Below are 20,671 nucleotides of genomic sequence, written 5' to 3'. Positions count from 1 at the left end.
ATCTTCTGCATAGTCATAAGTTCGACAAAGGATAGAAAACTCAAACAAGAAGGTATCAAGGTCTTCAGTAGTCAATCCATGGAAGTGAGGTAAGGCTGAGGGACTTATGTTTTTCATTTTTTTGTTCCCATTGGTCTCTTGGATGGGAAAGGCACCTTCTATTCTCTCCCAATTTCCTCTACCGTTTCTGTTTTCAACCATGGTCTCAGGAGGAATACTTTCTTGCTCTTCTTCTGTTATAGGATCTTCATATATCTCTTGAGGTTCACCTATAGGTTCTTCTGAATCACTGCCACCAAAGGAGAGAGAAGGGTGACTTAATGATGTGGTGGGGGTGTTGGGTAGGAATTTTCCTAAATTGTCTCTATTCCTACGAGGCATGAAAGGAAATCTCTTTTTTGGGTGATTTTTGTTTCTTTTCTCTGCTTGTACCTGCAAACACTAAAATAGATTGAACTGCAACTAACTAAAATCTATCTTGCTGAAATAAAAATGAAGAATTGAAATGAAAGCAGGAAAGGACTAATCTATTTTGCTGAAATGAAATTACAGAATTGGAATGAAAGCAAAAAAGGACTAATCTATTTTGCTGAAATAAAATTGTAGAATTGGAATGAAAGCAGGAAATGCTAATCTATGCTTGCTGAAATGAAATTGCGGAATTGAAATGAAAGCAGGAAATGCTAATCTATGCTTGCTGAAATGAAATTGTGAAATTGAAATGAAAGCAGGAAATGCTAATCTACGCTTGCTGAAATGAAATTGCGGAATTGAAATGAAAGCAGGAAATGGTCTAATCTACTTTTACAGAATTGAAATGAAACAACTACTCTACTCTTGCTGAAATAAACTACTTTAGCTGAAGGTTGTAGTAGAAAATATAAGAAAAGTAGTAATCACAAAATACTTTGACGCTTCCTCGGCAATAGTGCCAAAAATATGGTGAGATCTAGTATTGCAGGAATGATGTTTCAACTCCTGGGACTCCCTACTTTACTTTTATCAACCTGGTAGTTCATAACAAACTTGGAAGCGATGGTGCTATATGCACAAGTACTAGCTCTTACTGCAGGCTGTCACTTGATTAGCTGGCACAAGTTCGCTAGGAGATCAAGCAAACTTCTATGAGTTCTCAGATGAGGCTTTTAACTGTGATGGAAGGAAGCTAACTCAAAAGAGGCTAGTCTACTTGCAGAAAAAATATGAAAGCTGAAAGGAAACACAAACACTGGCAAACCCTAGTTTTATCGATGAACATTACTTGTGCAAGAAAAGAGATGTAAACTGTTGAACTAGATGCCATTGACTCTTGAAAAGGTAAAATGCATGTATTTAAGCTACTTCTGAAGGAAAATATGGAAAAATATTCTTTTTGTATTTTTGAGCAATTTTATGGAGAATTATTATGCATGTGTTTTAGCTATTTGTGACTATGCAAAGGTTTATTGGAAAAAAGAAATGGAGTGGGAATTTGCAGGAGATTTGGAAGGTGTGGAGAGGACCTAAGGAGTCCCTAGCACCCTTCTGGATATTTCCACCATGATCGGACTTTGAAAAATCACTCGCATGAACTTCTAAAGGAGGCTGTAGGGGACAAGGATAATTTTAGGGGCGAATGTTCGCCCTTTGGCGAAATTAAGGGGTTTTAAATTTTTAGTGGGCGAATATTTTGTATCATAGTACATTTTTACAAATCACCTCAAATAGCCCACCTTATTTTAAGGGAGAGGGTAAAAAAGGTAAATTTAGCCCTTGAAATTAGGACTTACAACCTTCCATTCGCCCATTTTCAAGAATAGGTTTTATTTAAGTGAATCCATTCACCCATTTTCAAGAATAGGTTTTATTTAAGTTAATCCTATGGGCAAAATACCATATTTATAAAAGAGGTATGGTAAATTAATAAAAATATAAATAAATGAGAGGTATGGTAAATAAATAAAACATTTTTTATATTCACTCCATAAGTCACCTTAGATACATGTAACAGTGTAAACAAATAAAAATATAAGTAAAGTGGAGTTATGGTAAATAAATAAAACGTCTTTTTATACTTACTCAAACAGTATGGTGAATAAATAAAAATATAAATAAACTAGACGTATCGTAAATAAATAAAACCTCTTTTTATATTTAGTCCATAACCCTTGTTCTATTTATGAAGGCTCAAGAAAGAGGTTTTATTTAAGTGAATCCTATGGGCCAAATACCATATTTGTAAAAGAGGTATGGTAAATTAATAAAAATATAAATAAACGAGAGGTATGGTAAACAAATAAAACATTTTTTTATATTTACTCCATAAGTCACCTTATATTTACTAACACTCAAAAAATGGATTATATTTAGGTGAAACCTATGGCCAAAATACTATGGAACAAATACCATCGACTAGATTGTTATTAATACAATGCAAAAAACCATTATTAATTAATAAAAATAAAAATGGCACATGGTATTGACCCATGGTATTCACCAAAATGCCACATGGTATTGACCCATTGTATTCACCTGGAATGTAGCCTATTTAAATGGGGGAATTAAACCAGCATGTAGCCTATGCTAAGATTCACTAGGACTTTACAAAGTTTTATTATTTAGTGAAAGACTCGCCAAGATCTTAAAAGATTTTATAATTGAGTAAAATATTCGCCATGCCTGATGAGAGATTCGCCAAAAAATTATATATACATATTATATTATTGATAAAATCGCCTTCCATTTTTCCTATATACCATGGAGATTCGCCCATTTATTATATTTATAAATTTAGGGGGGTTCGTAAAATTTTCCCTGGTAGGGGATCTACACAAAATTCTACAGGAAGTTCTACAGGAAGTTCTACAAGAACAAGCCGAAAGTGGTTTTTATAGGGTTGAAGGTGGAAAAACTGTGGGAAAGTGGAAATGAAGGATGGATAGAAATGTTAAGGGGTCTGGGACCTGGTGAATGAAGCTCGGGAGTGAAGAAGATGGTTGGATTTGTTCAAAGGTGAAGGAAGCAATGTTGCACAAAAATGTAGAAATTAGGGCAAGTTGGGAAAGTGTGGCGAATGAGTGAAGGAAATCTTGAGAGAGGGGCTAGAGAAGGTTGTATGATGGAGGAAAGATAGGATAGAGTGTCTTACAGGTGTTCTGCACAATTCTTTCCAAAAATGACCCAAGCAAAACTAAGAAAACAGAGTTTTATCTATTTTGATCTAATTCTAACCTAAAGTGATGAACAAAAATTTATAGACAGGAAGTTATGAAAGAAAGAAATGAAAACTGAGCAAGAATAGATCTAAGCATGAAATCACAACAAATATCAACTTTTCCAACTCAAAACCTAACACTAGTAATGCATTGGACGACAAAAATAGTGTCTTTGTGGCAGCAAGTGTACCTTGGTCTCAATTCATGGTCCCAAGGAGGGAGAAAGGAGATCAAGGACTACTTGGTAGCCTTTTTGTGGATATTTTCTGTTATCAAACTATCAAATCAACCTGAAGCAATAACAACTATCTTAATCATCAAAAACAGCCTAAGTAACAAAGCAAGATTTAACCTAAATAACATAAATTATTCTATGAATGCAATAAAAACACACAGAAGTACACAAAGGAGGTACTGGGAACTTGGGTTGGGCCCAGCCCCAAGAGCTACAGCCCTCTAGGAAAGATCAGAACTGGTCCAAAGCTGGATTCATCTTCATTGATAAAAAAAAAATAGTTATATCACAAAACTGTCTGCAAGAAGAAGCTCGAAAATGAGTTGATTACAAGGTTGCACTAAAGTGCGAAAATATACTATCAAATGGCTAAACTCATAAGGCTTGAAGCCTTCCTATTTATGCAAGTTTTGACTCCCAACAGTCCTCCTAAACTTTAGGAGCTTTGCTGCCCAAAACTGCAGATAACAACCACTTCACTAGACTTGCTCGGCTGCCCATTGAAATCATCTTTGGTGGGCTGTTGAGCTCCGAGCTATTAGTGGAGAACTCGAGGAAGGGTTCATTTAGTGTAGGAAGGGTTCTTCAAATTTGGCTACCAATCTGCTCATAAATGCCTGGTCTTGGTCCAAAAATGTCCAAAAATCTGCAATAAACACGTATTAGACTTTGTGGTAAAGTTACTATTCCCACTCACTCAATTAACATAAATATATTCAAAAGCATGCATAAAACTATGTAGAATGGTGGATTAAATGAGAATAATAGGCAAAATGGGCCCATAGAGTTACCCATTTCCGGGGCTCATCAACTAGTTCTTCATTCTATGGATGTAAGAAATGCTGAAACTATTAAAAGAACCCTTAAGCTTCCATACCTCGTCTTTGTATGCTTTCAACCTTGGATTCTTTGCTTGGAAAGTTTTGTTGACCTAGTGAATGATAAGGTCTGCATCTCCAAACACCTTCAGACCTTTGATGCCCATTTCTTTAGCAGTGTTTAAGCCCAATATCAAGGCTTTGTACTCTGCTATGTTATTTGTGACCTGAAAAGTTAACTTGAAAGATAAATGAATGCATTCTTGTGTGGGGGACACAAGGACTACCCCTACCCCTGTGGCTTCTTTAGAGCAAGCTCCATCAAAGAACATGTCCCAAATTTGTGGGCCTTCTTCCTCTGTGATCTGGCAAACCGGTTTCTTAAGCTGCGTGGAGGCCAACTAGGATTCTTCAATCTGAAGAATATAAGCTCCAAAATTAGTGTCGATAGCATAGATGGGATGATTAGTGGGATTCCTTTCATCACTGATGATATAATCCAACTGAGCTTCTCTGTAGAATCTCCTACTCTCACCTCCAAAAACTGGGACAGTAGCATAGGATAGATCATTTTGCATTGTTCCACCTAATCTCTTGATCCAACCTCTAGAAAGCAACATGCCAAACTTGGGGGGTACATCTGCTACCAGAATATCTATCATCATGCTCTTCATAGGCAACTCAGACAAGGTGATGGCTAGGTCTTTGATTAATCCCAAATATTTCACTTTTCTAGAGTCAAAAGAAGACAGGGCATGATAAGACTTGGAAATGTCAAGACCCAACTCATACATGACAGCCTTGGGCATTAGATTATGGTTGGCTCTTGTGTCCAGAAGGCAGTTGTGAAGGATTTTTTCATGAATAGTCAAAGAGACATAAAATGATGGGGAGTTGTCATCACAATTTTCAATCATTGGGCTGAGAACAACAACTGGTTTGTCGTCTTGCAGATTTACATAGTCAATGGAGGCTTGGATGGATTTAGGCTCAAGGGCCTCGAGGATAGATCTCTTGAAGGAATCATTCTTCACTAGTTCAATTAGAGGTATAGGTATGCTTAGCTTTTGAATTTCTGATTTAAAACTGAAAGGAGAAGGAGAGTTGTCAAGGCCTCTTACCTCGTGAGCTGGAGCTTTGAGGATGATGGGATCAACTGCTGGTTGTTTCTTCTTTCTAGCTTGTTGTATAGAAGGAACAACAACTCTTTGAACAATAGTTTCCTTGGCATTATTCATCTTCGACCTCAGATCATATATGTGTCGACCATCAGTGTGCAGAACAACTTCACTGTCCCACTCTTGACTGATCTGGTCATTAAATAATGACTTTTCATAAGTAGCTAAGGTCAAAAAGGAGGCACTGCCTTTATCTTCCATACAATGGATCTCATCATCTTCTTCAAACTGCTCTTCTTCCATGACTATGCTTTGGAAAGGGGTCTTCACCCTTTGGTCTTCATTGACATCTTTGCTTCTTTGCAGAATCTACAATTGCTCATTAGTTCTTGTATATGGATTCAGATTTCTAGGAGCAAAGGTGTTAGGAACTCTTCCTTTCCTAGGATGCTGCTCAACCTTTAGTTTGGAGATTTCAGAGCCTAATGACTCTATCATCTTGGTCATTTTATCTATTTTTGGATCTGAGGATGATGAGGATTCACCCCTCTGTCTCCTTCTATCAACATTCCCCTTGAGCTTCTCTGCAGCCATGATGTTTGATTCTACTTCCAACGCTGCATCCTACATATCATCCAAGGTAGCACATCGTCTCTCCCTCAATAGTAGATAAAATTTAGAATCAAAAGAACTGGCATAGGTGAGTTTAGCAGAGGTAGTGGTGGGTTTTACTTCAGCTGGTATCTTGTTGTACATGCAGTTAAACCTTTTATTAAAATCGTACAACAACTCACCATTTTCCCTCTTTAAGTTGCCAAACTCAGTGTGGTAGTAGAGTAGATCCTTCTTATCCCTCCAATGCTTTAGGAATACATCATCTAAAACCTCAATATCTGCTATAGACCTTGGGGTCAATTCTCTAAACCATTTTCTAGCCTCTCCATCTAGGATTTGGACAAAGAGTCTCATCCACACATCATATTCACTAATGTCCAGGTTATCAGCATAGCTATAGAATGATTCAAGATGTTCTTCGGCTATAACACCTTCAGTCCCAATGAACTTAGGCATATACTTTTGATATTCTTGAGTAGGCATGGGATTCAAAGGAGTGGGCAGTACTAAGGGTCCATACCTAGCAGCTATGATTCCTTCCATTTTTGTCGGCGATGCCATAGCTGTGGTGGCTATAAAGGTACTGGAAGTCTGAATGATAGAGGGTTGAGGAGTGACTGATAAGACTAAATGAGTATGATGGATAGGAGGAGAGGTTTCCTTTGGGCTTGCAACAAAAGGAGAACCTAAAGAATAAGGAGCTCTATGAGTCTTTGATATTTTTTCTTCACTGCTAGTATTAAATGTTATAATCTTAACATGTATTTTTTCTATTATAGGATTTCCTTGAGAGATATAGAATATTGTTTAGAACTACCTGAACCTGATGCTCCTTTCTGCAATGCCTTTATTTCTTTTATGATTCTTTCAGGGTCAGGTACTGGGACCACTTGTGTCTTTTGTGAATTTCTCCGAGTATGCCTTACAAACTGAGGCAGCATCATGGAGTGGAGTCGCCAAGAGGATCGTCCTCCAGTAGAGTCACCAGATAGATGATTACAACTGAAAAAGTGTCCAGACTTTGTATATCATCAAAGTTGGATCTATGTCATCCCCAAGGGAAGTTGCGCTTCAATCTCCTCTTCCAGCAACGGCGCCAATTTTGTTAGCACCCCAGGAAGCTCTCCTAGGTTGTAGATTAGAGATCCCTGGTAACATATAAATCTTCAATATCGTTCTCGGAACTATTGGAATGGATGATGGTTTCGATCAAGTTAGATGACTGTTTCAACTATGTTTTCATTCCAGACATGCATGAACACCCTTAGTTTGACAAGGCTTTAGACCACTAATGCTCAATAGTTTATAGATTCAATGGATAGATGGAGAATACTGAACGTACTAGCAGATGCATACATAAACACATATGAATGGCTAGCTATAGAAAGTAAATGAAGCTTGCAAATCTAATTTATCAATGCAGAGATAAGATGACAGTTATCTGGCATTAGACACAAAAGAAAACATGAATAACCTATTCAAGTGCAAGCTTAGAACAGAGTAGGAAATGGAAATTGAACATGTAATAGCAAAAGAAGCTTGTATTACTGGAATGAAGATGAGATGCTGCGAGGAATAGAGTATCCATAGTCCCCAAAAGTTGAACCTCTATTCCCTCCAACTTTCAACCATTTATATGCTTTTTACAATACTTCTCAAACTATCTGAGGCTCAAGATGTCTTAATCTATCCCCTTTTTCTTCTAACTACTTTGATGCCATAATCAGAAAAACATGAGTCAGAGGGCTCTTTTCTAACAACATAGTAACTGAATTCTGGTAATTTTGTCGCGCTATCAAGTGGCTCGCTCGTGCCAGCGATGTTCCATGACCATTTCTATTGGTTTCGCTGCACCGTGCTGTTGTTTTTTCCCCTTTTCGACTTTCTATCTCCTAGCCTCTGTCCACTCGAATCCCTCTTTTAGCATTAAATAATCATTGCATAATGCATAAAGGGGAGGTGGCCACCTATTCTACAACGTAAGAGTGCAGTGGGACTTAAAATTCCTTCAGAAACAGTTGTTCTCTGTTTACACAGAGAACGTAAAACATGGGAAAATCCGCAGAGAACACTATTCACCGAATTTGAAATTTTCATAACTACGTTTCATATCCTATCGGGTCCACCTAGCATTGCTATCGCAAGTCGCTTCGACCCTGTTCCTTTGCATTTCGTTAAATAACGAAAATATGCAGAATACATAGGAAAATGCCTTTCGGTGGATCTCAAATCTTATACAATAATGGTTATATTCCCATCGGGTCCAGCCAATTGCATCGCATATATGTATATGCATATAGCCACGCTCCATTGTGTTTGTCGATTACAATTCTACGATGCAACGTGGGCCATCGATTTGCATGCTTGATCGACGGTCCATGTTGACTCCGTTGATCGCCATCACAAGTTCCATATAGTCTGTGTCGATATCTGCCGATTGTGATCTGCCGATTAGATCTAAACCGTTGACCGGCCAGATCTGACGGCTACTGTGCATTTCATTGTTTAGACCTTCTATACTTTGTTTTTCACGCGTTTTTGCCTCCCGATAGTGTTTTTCTGCCATTCTAAGGGCTCTTATCATGAGATTGTTTTGATCTTTTTAAAAACTTTTAAAGACTTAGAGAGTTCTTGGATCCATGTAGATCAGCACCTCAGGGCTAACACGGCTTATGGCCAAAGCGGAGCAAGAGGAGACATGGATGTCGGAGCTAAAACAGGGGAAATTTTCGCTAAAAATAGCAGCACTACACCTCAGGGGCTAACAGTACCAACACAAAAATCAAGCTGAAGGATTAGCTACTGCAATAGACTCTAATAAAAAATAGACCAGGTTTGGATACCAATCACACCCGTTTGTTGTATCTACAAAGCTCTAAAGATGATTTAGAAGTGAGACAAGGCCAAACATTGTCTCAAGCCAAAAGGAGCGGGCACCAAACTCTATAAGGATGATGGGTCAAGGAACTATCTACGTGCACCTAATAATGCAGAAAAGGAGGAAAAGCTATACTCTTTCTACCAAAGACCAATCATACTCTAATAAACCAGGTCCCCAAAGCTTAGAGCCATATAAATTGTGGGCCACACAAGAGTGTCCATGAATGACATCTTGGAAGATATGTCCTAAAACGCGTTTCAGAAACACCACCTCTCTAGGAGGGCCAGGGAACCATAAATCTTGCTGACTCGAGGTTGAAGGGAAGGGTGCCAAGAAAACTGAATTAAGGTCCCATGAATAGAACTCCCAAGTAATTATATGAGCAAGTGGTCTCAATTTTCTTCCCTCTAAAAAAAGAAATGGTGATCAAAGAGGGTATTCTTCGACCCATTGACGATCATGACCTTGGTTTTACCTAGGTTTACCATTAACCATTGAAGGCCAGACAAGAGAGAAAAGGCATCCAATTGTCTCTGCAACCCATCGAGCGATGAGGCTAAAAGGACGACATCATTATTGAAAGGCAAGATAGAAATTAAGGCATGATGGAGGAGACACCCATCTCCCTCCTAGATGTGCTCATGCAAAAAGGATTCCAACTCATTAATGTAAATCTCAAACAATGTGAGGGATAAGGGGCAACCTTGTTTGATCCCAGTGGTACTCTTGATAAAACCTAAAATCCCCTATGACATGCAGAAATGACCAAGTACTAACTCATATAGGTGCATTGTGGCAGCCAATAATGCATTAGAGATACCAATATCTCTAAGTCTCTAGAATGAAGCCTCACAAGGGAACATAATCAAATGTTTTTTGAAATTTCACAACACAACAACATAATTTTGAGGAGTGATGTCATGCCTCCTCAATAACAGCTCTGAGTTGCATCCTCTCAAGCCCTCGAGAAAAATGCAAATGGAAGGTCATAGCATACATTTTGGAAACGTGTGGCCAACCATGAATGACAATTAATTATTGGGATCTCTACTAGGGCTTGATCTTGAATTAGGTGAATGATGTGATGTGACCAAGATTACGGAAAGCTCATGCAAACCACGTGGTTGAACAAGTCAACAGGGTGGATATCTATAGCATAAATACCCATGAATATCTGTAACATGAAGACCCCGAGCTATGCTTAGAACCCTTTCCAATCTACTACTTTACAAGTATTCATCCTCTAAATGGCCTCTCAAATATCTTGGTATGGGAGTAGAGACAAGAAGGGGAAGTAATAAAATAGGGACAAGAAAATGGTGGAGAGTTTGCAAAAATGAATTCAACGATTTCTATAAGAAGTGTGGAATATAAAGACACAAGACTACTCTAAACACATCTCGATAGAATGGAGTTACAAAAAGAATGAATAGGATGTTTATGGAAAAGGAAAGAAGAATGCTCATTGTTGTCAGATTAGGATAATAATTGTGGGTAGGGAGTGGATATTACATGTTATTTGGTAAATTTATCATCCTCACCAACATTTGTTGACAAATATTTTAATGAGGCATGGACTGGTAAGAAACCATTTCTTAAAAATCTCAAGGCTTTTGGTTGTGATGCTAATGTACGTGTTCCAAAGGAAAATAGAAGTTAGATAATAAAGCTAATAAATGTCTCTTTATTAGTTACAAAGATGGCATAAAAGGTCATGTTGTAGCGGCTACAACCACCCTCCAAAATTTTGCCTTAGCCTCATTTTGGAGCCTCCCTTCCAACCTTCATAGCAGCTTGCCTTGCTTCATCAAGTTCAAAAGCTTCAGTGTCTTTCTTGCACAAACGCAGCCTGTCATTCACAGCTTGATTCATTCCCCTCACAGGTTGTTCACCTAGACTTGGTCCAGCTGCAAGCTGAGCAGCTTCCCCTTGAAAATTGAGCATTTCTGGAGGGAAACCAACCTTCCCTCCATAAATTGTGCAATCCTCTCTGGCATCCTACGGGGCTCCAGGATTTTGAAATTCTACCCACCAATGCTCCTAACAAGATTTACGCAAATCTCCCCAACAAGGTTTCTCACCCCAGAATTTGTGCAAATCTGGGTAGTAGTGAGCTGCTCTGCCCAAAAAATGCAAAAATCTCCCGGGTAGCCAACCTAGCTCCCAACCATAAATGCGCATTTCCTTCAAGCAGTGGAACAACCTCTTGCATGTGCAGTTGAGTTGACTGGTTCCCTCCAGGACTGAGCCAGACAGACTTTCATGCATAGGCTGCTTCTCCTAAGGTAGCATGCAAATACATCCCTTGCCTCAGGGATCTATGTTTAGTAGTTGGAGGTTACATGCATGGAGCAATTCAGAAACCTCCCACCAAGTTTCGCTTCCCCTAGATTGGTGGCATGCGCGTCACAACCACGATGTTATCAAAACTCATCAACCGAACATTTCAGAGCTCATTCCTCACATCAGCCTTGCAGCTATGACATCCCACATCACATCTAGGAGTAGTCGACACATTCAGATTAGTTTTTTTTGGGTAAGCCCGCTTCCCATGCCTTGTGCTGCATTTCTATCGCTTTTTTTGTTTTCGCTTGTGTGAGTACTATTTGCTTGATTTCTTTGAATGCTTGTTGTCGTTTACATGTATTCTAGCTTTTCCTAGCTCTATTTCAATTTTTGTTGCTATCTCAATGTTGTCGCATGCATGAAATTGTTTTGAAAGGACGTTCGCCCAACTGGCGAAATGCCTCACCCACATGCATGTTGATTTGTTTGTTGAATATTTCATTCATGTTTTTCATGCACTATCAATCACTTCTGCTATCACTTAGTTTGGCCATGCATTCACTATCTTATTTTCTTTCAGTTTCCCGTCGGCGAGTCGAACTAACCCTGGCCCGGACTCTGCCTCCACCAAGGCTGCATTGTGTAATCTGGGGAAGGAAGGCTGACCTTCAAGTTAAAGTCCTTGGGCCAGTAGTCCTTCCCAGCTGGAATTGCGCATTGTGAAATCCCAGCAGTCAATAGCCAAACTGGATTGTGCATTGCGCAGTTCTAGCAGTCATTCAGTCTCCCAGCAGCCCAGACTGTGCCTTATGCAATCTTAGCAGTTGGTCTCCCGACCTCCCGGCCGAAATTGTGCAACCTTCATGATCATTCACCCAAGTATGTTGCAAGTCAGTTCTCATGTTCATTTTGGTTTTTGACTGAAAGATTGCTTGCCATGAGTGTTACCATGTCTCCAAGTATCGCAGGCGTTCATATGCTTCCCAAAAGTACATGTACAATGGTTTCTAGGAGAGTAGAGGTGAAGACACCATTCAGAGCACACTTGGGGTTGCAGTCGATCAAGTGTCTATGGACTTGCCTACCGACAAAGACATCAAGTTGTTCGTAGACAAGGACATCAAGAGATGACAACAGCAGCATCACAGTGAGCAACATCATGAACAACAGCTTAAGACAACATACCAAATGCAATCAATGCAAGAGGAGGGTTGTTGACAACATGGAGGTGGAACAAGGTTGCAAGCTCAAGCAGATCCATTGATGATGAAAGAAATTTTGGAGACTCCGGCTATGAGGTGACGGCGTGACATAAAGATCACACGAAGACAAAGAATGGATCAAAGGAGTTGCATGTGCTAAAGCAACAACTCAGGAAGAACATGAAGTTGCACAAACAGATGAATGAGTTGCAGCATGAACAGGAATAACAGTGAGTGCAACATGCACTCACGGATGAAACTGCGCTCGTACAAGTTAAAGATCCATCCCAGCAACTATCACGAAGCAGACATGGTGCACAGTGTTGTTGATCAAATGCAAGGGATTCAACATCATGCATGTCATTGAGCACTATATGGATTCTATATAACGGAAGCCAGTATTGTTTTCTCAGACTTTGGAAAGCATTGTTGGGTGTTTTGCACCATGGAATACAACACAATTTTGTAGTCAATTTATTCATTTTCCCGAGTAAAGAACCTATTCCCTTTTGCAGCAAGTTAGAAATTTAGCACAATTTGACCTAAAACTTGATTCCACATTGGAAAACCAAACAAAACCATCAAATATTTCTATTATTGATGAAATTACTATGATAAATAAAAGAATCTCCAGCACATTATGCTACATAGTTCCTTCTTGCACAAAAATGTTAGTGGATAGAGTCAGATATTTATATGCTCTTATTTCTTTCAATGTAGACCAAAATCTTACACCTTAACCTAGCAACAACCAAAACCTCAATTTTACCACTCAATTACCACATAACAACTAAGAGTCTTGTAGACTCCACTGCAGCAAATAATCAATGATGAAATTCACAATGCGAGAGATTGGAGACAAATATTCCACATTGTCCATGCTTTGATCCCACTGTTGGATAATTCAAACCTCCACATAATAATTAAGCTTGATTCCCATAGCAATTATTTCCCCTTATTGGACCAATTCATCCCTCCACAATTTTTCACAGTTTTGCAATCTACAGGAGAATTCAATTCTCTTTTAATGGTCATAACAATTATATGAAGATGACAATGTAGCCACCAGATCGCTTGTACTTCCCCACAACCACTACATAACTGCTCAGCAACAGTATGTCGACTATGAAAACTCATTATTTTATTGAAAAATGATTTAAGTATTCAGTCCCTTCCTTAAAAATGATTCATCCCAACAGTCATGGATCTTGACCTCTATTATCATTGTCACAATGTTGCTCAACCAGTAGAGATGACTTCACCTTACAACAATTCAATCTGTAGTTATACTCTCATCCTCCAATTGTTATTGATTTAATGTGGGCCAGCCCCACAAAGTAGGCTCATCTTACGATGAATTTGACCCATGGCTATGAATCGTAGCCTCCATTATCACTATGGCAATGTGGCTTAGCTCGCAAAGATGACTTCACTTTATGTCGATTCAACCCACAACTATACTTCTCGGACTCATGTTGTCATTGTGCTAACATGGATTAACCCTGTAGATTGGTGCACATTACAATACAACCTACACAACTATAGGATGACTTATTGATCACGCAAAGTGAGATATACCTATGTGCGTTGATGTAACCCTGCTATCTCGGTTGTGCACTTTCTTTCACATACCTAGATAATTCACATGGGCTCCTTGCATATTATTGGCCTTTGTAAATCTCAGGCCCAAAACTATATTGATTCAACCTCTAATTATGTCCCTTAAACACACACGATTTTGTCCTCTCCTGCAAAACTATTTAGTCCCCTAATTTTGAATTACTTCGAGCCCTATCTAGGGTTTCATCTACCACTAAAACAAATTCAATCCCACACAAGAATTTGGTTTCCATGAACACTTATGAATCCAAGCACTGATAAAATTACCATTTAAACCCTAAGTCTAGCAACAAAACCAGCTTTGATACCATTGCAATGTGCCACACTAGATTTCACAATAATTTTTCACAATTACCATTGAGATATTTTTAACTAACACTTTGGAAAAATCACATTTCCAATGATTTTCTACTAATTATTAATGTAAGGACATATCACATAAAATTTAACATGAAACTCTCATTTGACAGTAAGAACAAGCAACAAAAGCAACCTTATTATATTAAAGATGAATGTGAATGTACATGAGAACCTGCTAAGACACCAACAAGATGACAGAAATGGTTGAAGATATAAATGGCAGACAATGACCTCTCTAATGAATTTGTTGAAATCCAATGAGAAACCTAGATGGTTCCTCCTTTAATACTAGTTAGGGTGGAGTCTTTCACCAACAAAAGGCTAGTTATTTTAATCAACTAGAGTGGGTAATTGCTCCACTGAAGAAGATCATGCTCAAGGTTATAAACCTTCAAGAAATATCCAATAGCCATACACAATCCATCAGATATCTAGATATGCTTAAAGAATGATCTTGAGCTCCCCCTTTTATAATCTTTGGCCATCCAATACCATGGATAAGCATTCCATGGTTACTTATACCATGGGTAAGTATTCCATGGGAGCCAATGCCATGGAAAAGTAAATACATAATAATGTGACTTGATAAAGTTCCTCCTTATTCTCCTGACCACATTTAAAGCTAATTAAATCAATTGTTTCCCTTATAGTCATCTCTTAGACAAGGGACATGACAGTGTCATCCAAAGTTTGATACTTATATATTGGGACTTGGTTTCTTAAAAAGAAAAGTTGATCGTTGTGTGAATTTTAAGCTAGTTGGTAATCATTTTATTTATGTGGTCATGTATGTTGATGATATGTTGCATATTGGAAACAACAAGAAAATCATCAAGGATGTTAAAACTCAATTGTCTTTTGAATTTGAGATGAAATTTAGGTGTTGCAAATTTAATTTTGGACATGGAAATTAAGAGAGATTGAGAAAACAAGAAACTATGGTTGAATCAAAGGAAATATGTTGCAACAATGTTACTGAAGTTTAATGTGTAGGAATGTAAATTGATCAAGGTTCCTATTCATATATGTGCAAATATATTTGTAGATCATTTTTCTAAGACATAGGAAGAGGAAAATGACATGTCTCATGTCCCCTATGCTAGTGTTGTTGGTGGTTTGATGTATGCATTGGTTTGTATTGGACTAAACATTGCCTATGCAATGGGAGCATTGAGAAAGTACATGTCCAAACTAGGGAAGTTTAATTAGATAATTGTAAAGAGGGTTTTCATTTATTTGCATGACACTACAACTTATGCAAATTGCTGCCAAGGATTACCTAGACCAAACAAAGTGTTCAATGTACATGCCTTTGTTGACACAAACTAGGTTGTGGATAAAAAAATATTTACAAGTGATTGTGTGTTAACCTATTTGGAGGATCAATCAATTGGATAAGAAAGAGATAGGTTGTAGATGCACTTTCAACTAAAAAAGTTGAATACATGGTAGCCAACCATGCAAGTAAGGAAGCAATCTGGTTACAGAGATTGCGTTTAGGTATTGGATTTGCACAGCAAATTTACATTGTGATAGTTAGAGTACAATATTTCTAGCAAAGAACCCTACTTATAATTCTAAAGCATATCCATGTTTAGTACCATTTTATGGGAGACATGGTTGAAGACAAGGAGGTTTGTTGATGAATGTTGACACTTTGAAGAATATTGCAAACTCATTGACGAAATCTATTAGTAACTGAATTGAGGCTTCTGTGAGTAGAAATATTTAGAAAGAAGTCTTTAGGATCCATTATGTGATGCATCTCGAAGACTTCTTTCTTAAAAAAATCTATTAGTACTGAGAAATTCTCTTGGTGTAGAGAAGCAATGGGCATTGATAACTTGAATTGTAAATCTTATAAATCTCAAGCCTATTGTTTAAAAAAAAAAAAACAAGTGGGAGAATGTTGGGAATGTGTTGCATGTCTTCAAATGATGCATGGCTATATTCTTTTCATGGTGCATGGATAAATTATTCGCATGGATACCTCCACACCATGCATGTCTTGGCGTTGTAATCTCACTCCAATAAAGGAAGCAGGGTTGTAATATAATCCAAGTAAATAGGGTTGTAATCTAATCCAAGTTAATATGGTTGTAATCTAATCCAAGGTAACATATTAGAGTTTTGTATGTTGTGGAATCTTATATGTTTTATTGTAAATGGTGAAGTTAATACAATGAGAAATAGAGGTGCAACTCTAAGGCCCGTTGGTTTTCCCAATTAAAGGTTTCCAAGATAAATCTCTAAGTATTGTGTATGAATGTTATTGTTTTTCTTTCTATTTTTATATAGAGTCTATGTGTATGGCTTCAATGTAAATGTTTCAATATTACAAAAATAAGATGAATAATGTCATAAAAAACATGTACGAGTTTTAAAAATCATTATATTTCTTTCAAGGGGAACTCGGGAAGGTGGGCTAACAATCTTGTAGAGTTGTTGGCCTCAAAAACAGTTAAATGAGAAAAGCATTTAATAGAGGAATAAGAGAAATTCAGGTCTTTGGAGATTCTTCCTTGGTAGTGAAATGGATACAAGGTTCTCAAAAATGTACAATATCAACTTATTAGCAACTAAAAATCACTTGACTGAGATGTCCCTTTGTTTCCACTAGGTTCACTATAAATCATGTTTTGTAAGAGCTGAACAAGAAGGCCAATAAACTCTCTAGTCTCCTCTCACCGCCTCGCAAGCTGATGAGGACACTTTCAACTGAAACTTGATCATCTAGACGATTTCTTTGTTATTATATTTTCATATGTATAGGTCACTTAGTTTGTAGAGCAGATGTATAGATATGAACAATCAATATTTTCTATTTTTTGAGTAGTTTTTCCTCATACCATGAACTTGAAAAGTCAAAATATTTTGTCAAGTATGATAAGTTGGCAGTTAGTATGAGGACTGGGGTACATTTGGTTCAAAAAGGCAAGATGTTTTTGCTCCAATACTATTGCACATGAAGAATGCATTTTTGTTTCAAGCTCAACAATAGAAATGCAATTTTTTCCATGGGAAAAAAGTAAAAAACACGTATGGGTGTTGGAGAACAAAAGAAAAATAAAGAGATTGTGCAAAAAGTTCAAGAAAATACGATGCTAAAAATTTGCAATCCAAAGGAAAGATATGAAGTATAGAAGGCCACAAAAGTGGATGGACCAACAATAACAAAAGGGCCAAAGGGAAACATGGATTGAGGGGTTGTAAAAAATTTGCACTAGGTGAAATTTCAAAAACATATGATTATTAATTGTAGAAGAATAAGATCATTTTGGGGATTAAAAAAAACGGACAGGCTACACTTCTTTTTTTGAGTCTTTGAATAACATCAAAGCCAAATCAAATCTTATCAACATACATGACCCAAAATTGCAATATCTCATCACTCAACAAGCCTTTTTAATAACTAGTTGGATTTGAAGGCAATATTCTATGTTATAACCGGTCCACAAAAGCATGCAAGAATACAAAATATTAAAAGTATGAGCAAAAATATATGAGTGCAAGCAACAAAAAAAGATATTGTACAACCATACAATTGAAATAGCCATCTAAAAATACCTAAAATGCCATATTTTATCTGGAACAGGTCACATAATATTCTACCAACCTTTCCATCTTCAGTTATTTTAGAGATAACTTTCCACTTGGGATGTTTTGAATCTTTCCAGCAGAGAATATCTTCAGATTGATTAGTGCCCAAGAAATGGTAAAACAGTTGATGATCAAGATTGATATTTATTTCTGTTCCTGCATCTAGTCCTTGTTCTCTGTCAAGGGAAAAATAGTGAATATTTGAAAAAATAATAACCAATTCTGATAACGTACATAAGCAGCTATGGTAAAGTACAGAAGTAAATAGTAGAAAGTTAATAAGAAACTGTGATAAAGTATATAAGTAGCACTATCATCCAAAGGATAGAACAGACTTGGGAGCTGGATAACGGCTGTAAAAAAAACCTTTGTTGTCATGAGTCCAAGTAATGGATGAAAATTTCACCTGTTGACAATTGCAAAATCCTAATTTGAGGAACATAATTCGAAAACATTTCTACATATTTAATAATCAATAGTGAAAGCAACTTATAACCACATTATATGCAAAATCAAAAAAAAATATTGTCAACAAATAGTCCTGATATCCCGTTTTCTCTCTACTAGAAGCTAAGTGACAAATTTCTTTGTCAGTTGTTAATTACAATATTGAAGTGGAGAAATGTGTGCCACCAATAATAAAAACATGGCTTTAAAAAAATTATAGGTAGGTTGCAGCCTAAGATTACCTAAGACTCGTATTGTAACTTATCAAGTGTTTTTTTTTTCTACTAGAACTTTCATTGGTACCACCTTGGATGTCTTATTCGAAAATACTTTGCTGGTTGAGTCTTTTCTAATGCCTACTCGTGAAATGAATGACATGATGTTTAACAAGAGGTCAGAAAACTTACCCATGAAAGAGAATCGGGTTCTGTACTTTTATCTGCCACCCGGATAACCTTAATGTTCACCCAATCACTGCCACTGGCACTTAAGCCAACTGCCAGGAATTCTACATTTTCACTGATGGCATAAGAGTATAATGCCGTTGTTCCATCTTCACTCAGAGTGTTAGGGTCAAGCAAGACCTCTGCTTCTGCTTCCAGATTTTCCTGTATATAATAAGTTAAGAAAACAGAAAGCAAATCAGATTTAACCATTTCCCCAACACTCAAAAAGGAAGAAGAAGAAAGGATTTTCCTGTATATAATAAGTTAAGAAAACAGAAACCAAATCAGATTTAACCATTTCCCCAACACTCAAAAAGGAAGAAGAAGAAAGAAACAAAAGGAAAAATTGCCCCTACAAAAGTATTAACAAACGAATAAAAATATGCTCAAGTAACAAATCAAATTTTCACAAATGACTTATTCATATTCAGAAAGAAGTTTTTTATGTTCCTTTAAATTATAGCTTTACAAAATATCCCTATCAATCTCTTCTCAGAAGTATACCTGGATATACAGAACACTCTGAGCTTGGAGCCCAGTGTTGAAGGTATAGAAGTACTTATCACCGCGTTTGCGTGGACAACCATATTTAGGATGGTCAGAAAGAGTTGTGATACGCTCTCTCAGTTTCCCTCTTGTCTCACAAGTCTGTAGTAGGGATTCAGTTAAGGAAACTTGTTTCTCAACAAAATCCTTGACCTCCTTTGCACCAGGGTCTTCTAGCCTGACAGAACAATAATCGTCCAGACAATTTTGAATTATATTCATTTCTTCAAATGGTAAAACATGAATTCCTGGCAATTTCTAATCTTCCATTTGTGTAAAAACTAATATGGTAAGTCTGTAGCCTGTCCCCAAAAAAGGGTTTTACCCATAAGAAAACAATATCTAAAATGAAGTGATAAGCCTTTCTCCAGGTTCCATTCTCAACATGGTCTGCCCCTCCAGATTGGCATGAGTTTGAGTGATGAGAAATATTGGGTGATTTTGCTTTCTGTCAAACAGTAAACAGCTAAGAATTTTCCTAAATTAAACTAAAAAAAATCTTACCATCTGTAAGGATCATGTACAAGCACCCCGTGATAGTTGTCTACTACAGTCTCATCTCTCCTCGCTTCTGGATAATCCAAGCGTTCTTCAGCTGGAAACGAACCCATGATATAAATTCAGCAGCTTGGCACAACCTAACCGAATGGTTAATAAATGAGGGAAAACTGTTCTTTGTACTCAGCCTGTTGCCCTTCCAAACCAAACCTGCATTGTGTACAGACAGAGATGCAGAATATGTTCATACTTCATAAGATGGCCAATTGGTTGGGAAATAAAACTCAATTTATTTCCCAAAACGATAGGAAAAATCAGAACAGGAGGGAAGGAGGTATCCAGTACTATTGAAAATGGCCCAACAACAGAATCTAGTAATGGCTCTGGGATTCATACCAAAAAAAAAAGGAAAATGGTTTACCTTTATAGATATGGGTAGAACAATGCCTGTTCAATGTAGAAAAAGCAGGCCTGACCAAAAGGCTGATTAACAGACTGAGATTCATGAGGCTTTGAGAGATTGGTCTGGCCTCAAGAGACCAAGTCCATTTCAGTAATATATATACATTTCAGTAATAGAAGAGACCAAGTCCAAGGGAAAAAAAATTGCAATGTCTGGTTCATGAAATTTGCCACGCAGCTTGGAATTGACGTCCTATGTGAAGCTCTTTTAACCTTTTAATCGTAGTAAGAAAATAAAATAAAAAAATTGAAACCATGAATTTGATGACTCAGTATTTAAGTTGAACGTCATAAATTTCATTGAGTAATTTTATGGGATATGAGAAATTTACCTAAACAAAAA

General features: G+C 37.3%; 1 protein-coding gene across 1 annotated transcript in view; it reads right to left on the bottom strand.

Moving 5' to 3' along the window:
- The window catches only part of LOC149213828 (uncharacterized), a 59,504-nt gene extending 39,092 nt beyond the window's left edge, over positions 1 to 20,412 (bottom strand). The window contains exons 1-6 of the mRNA XM_089390813.1: positions 20,288 to 20,412; positions 19,873 to 20,076; positions 19,327 to 19,546; positions 18,784 to 18,984; positions 18,265 to 18,335; positions 17,946 to 18,105 (exon numbers count right to left, since the gene is read on the bottom strand). Of these exons, the coding sequence (XP_089246939.1) occupies positions 17,946 to 18,105; positions 18,265 to 18,335; positions 18,784 to 18,984; positions 19,327 to 19,546; positions 19,873 to 19,979 (759 nt within the window). The 5' untranslated portion in view covers positions 19,980 to 20,076; positions 20,288 to 20,412. The remainder of the gene's footprint in view (positions 1 to 17,945; positions 18,106 to 18,264; positions 18,336 to 18,783; positions 18,985 to 19,326; positions 19,547 to 19,872; positions 20,077 to 20,287) is intronic.
- Between the last annotated feature and the right edge of the window lie 259 nt (positions 20,413 to 20,671).

The sequence above is a fragment of the Pinus tabuliformis genome, chromosome 1_1 (genome assembly GCF_031772625.1).
Source record: "Pinus tabuliformis cultivar Carrire ecotype Pingquan chromosome 1_1, CPIR1, whole genome shotgun sequence".
Lineage (NCBI taxonomy): Eukaryota > Viridiplantae > Streptophyta > Pinopsida > Pinales > Pinaceae > Pinus > Pinus tabuliformis.
Note: the sequence above shows the minus strand (reverse complement) of the source record. Positions and strands in the feature narration are given on the sequence as shown.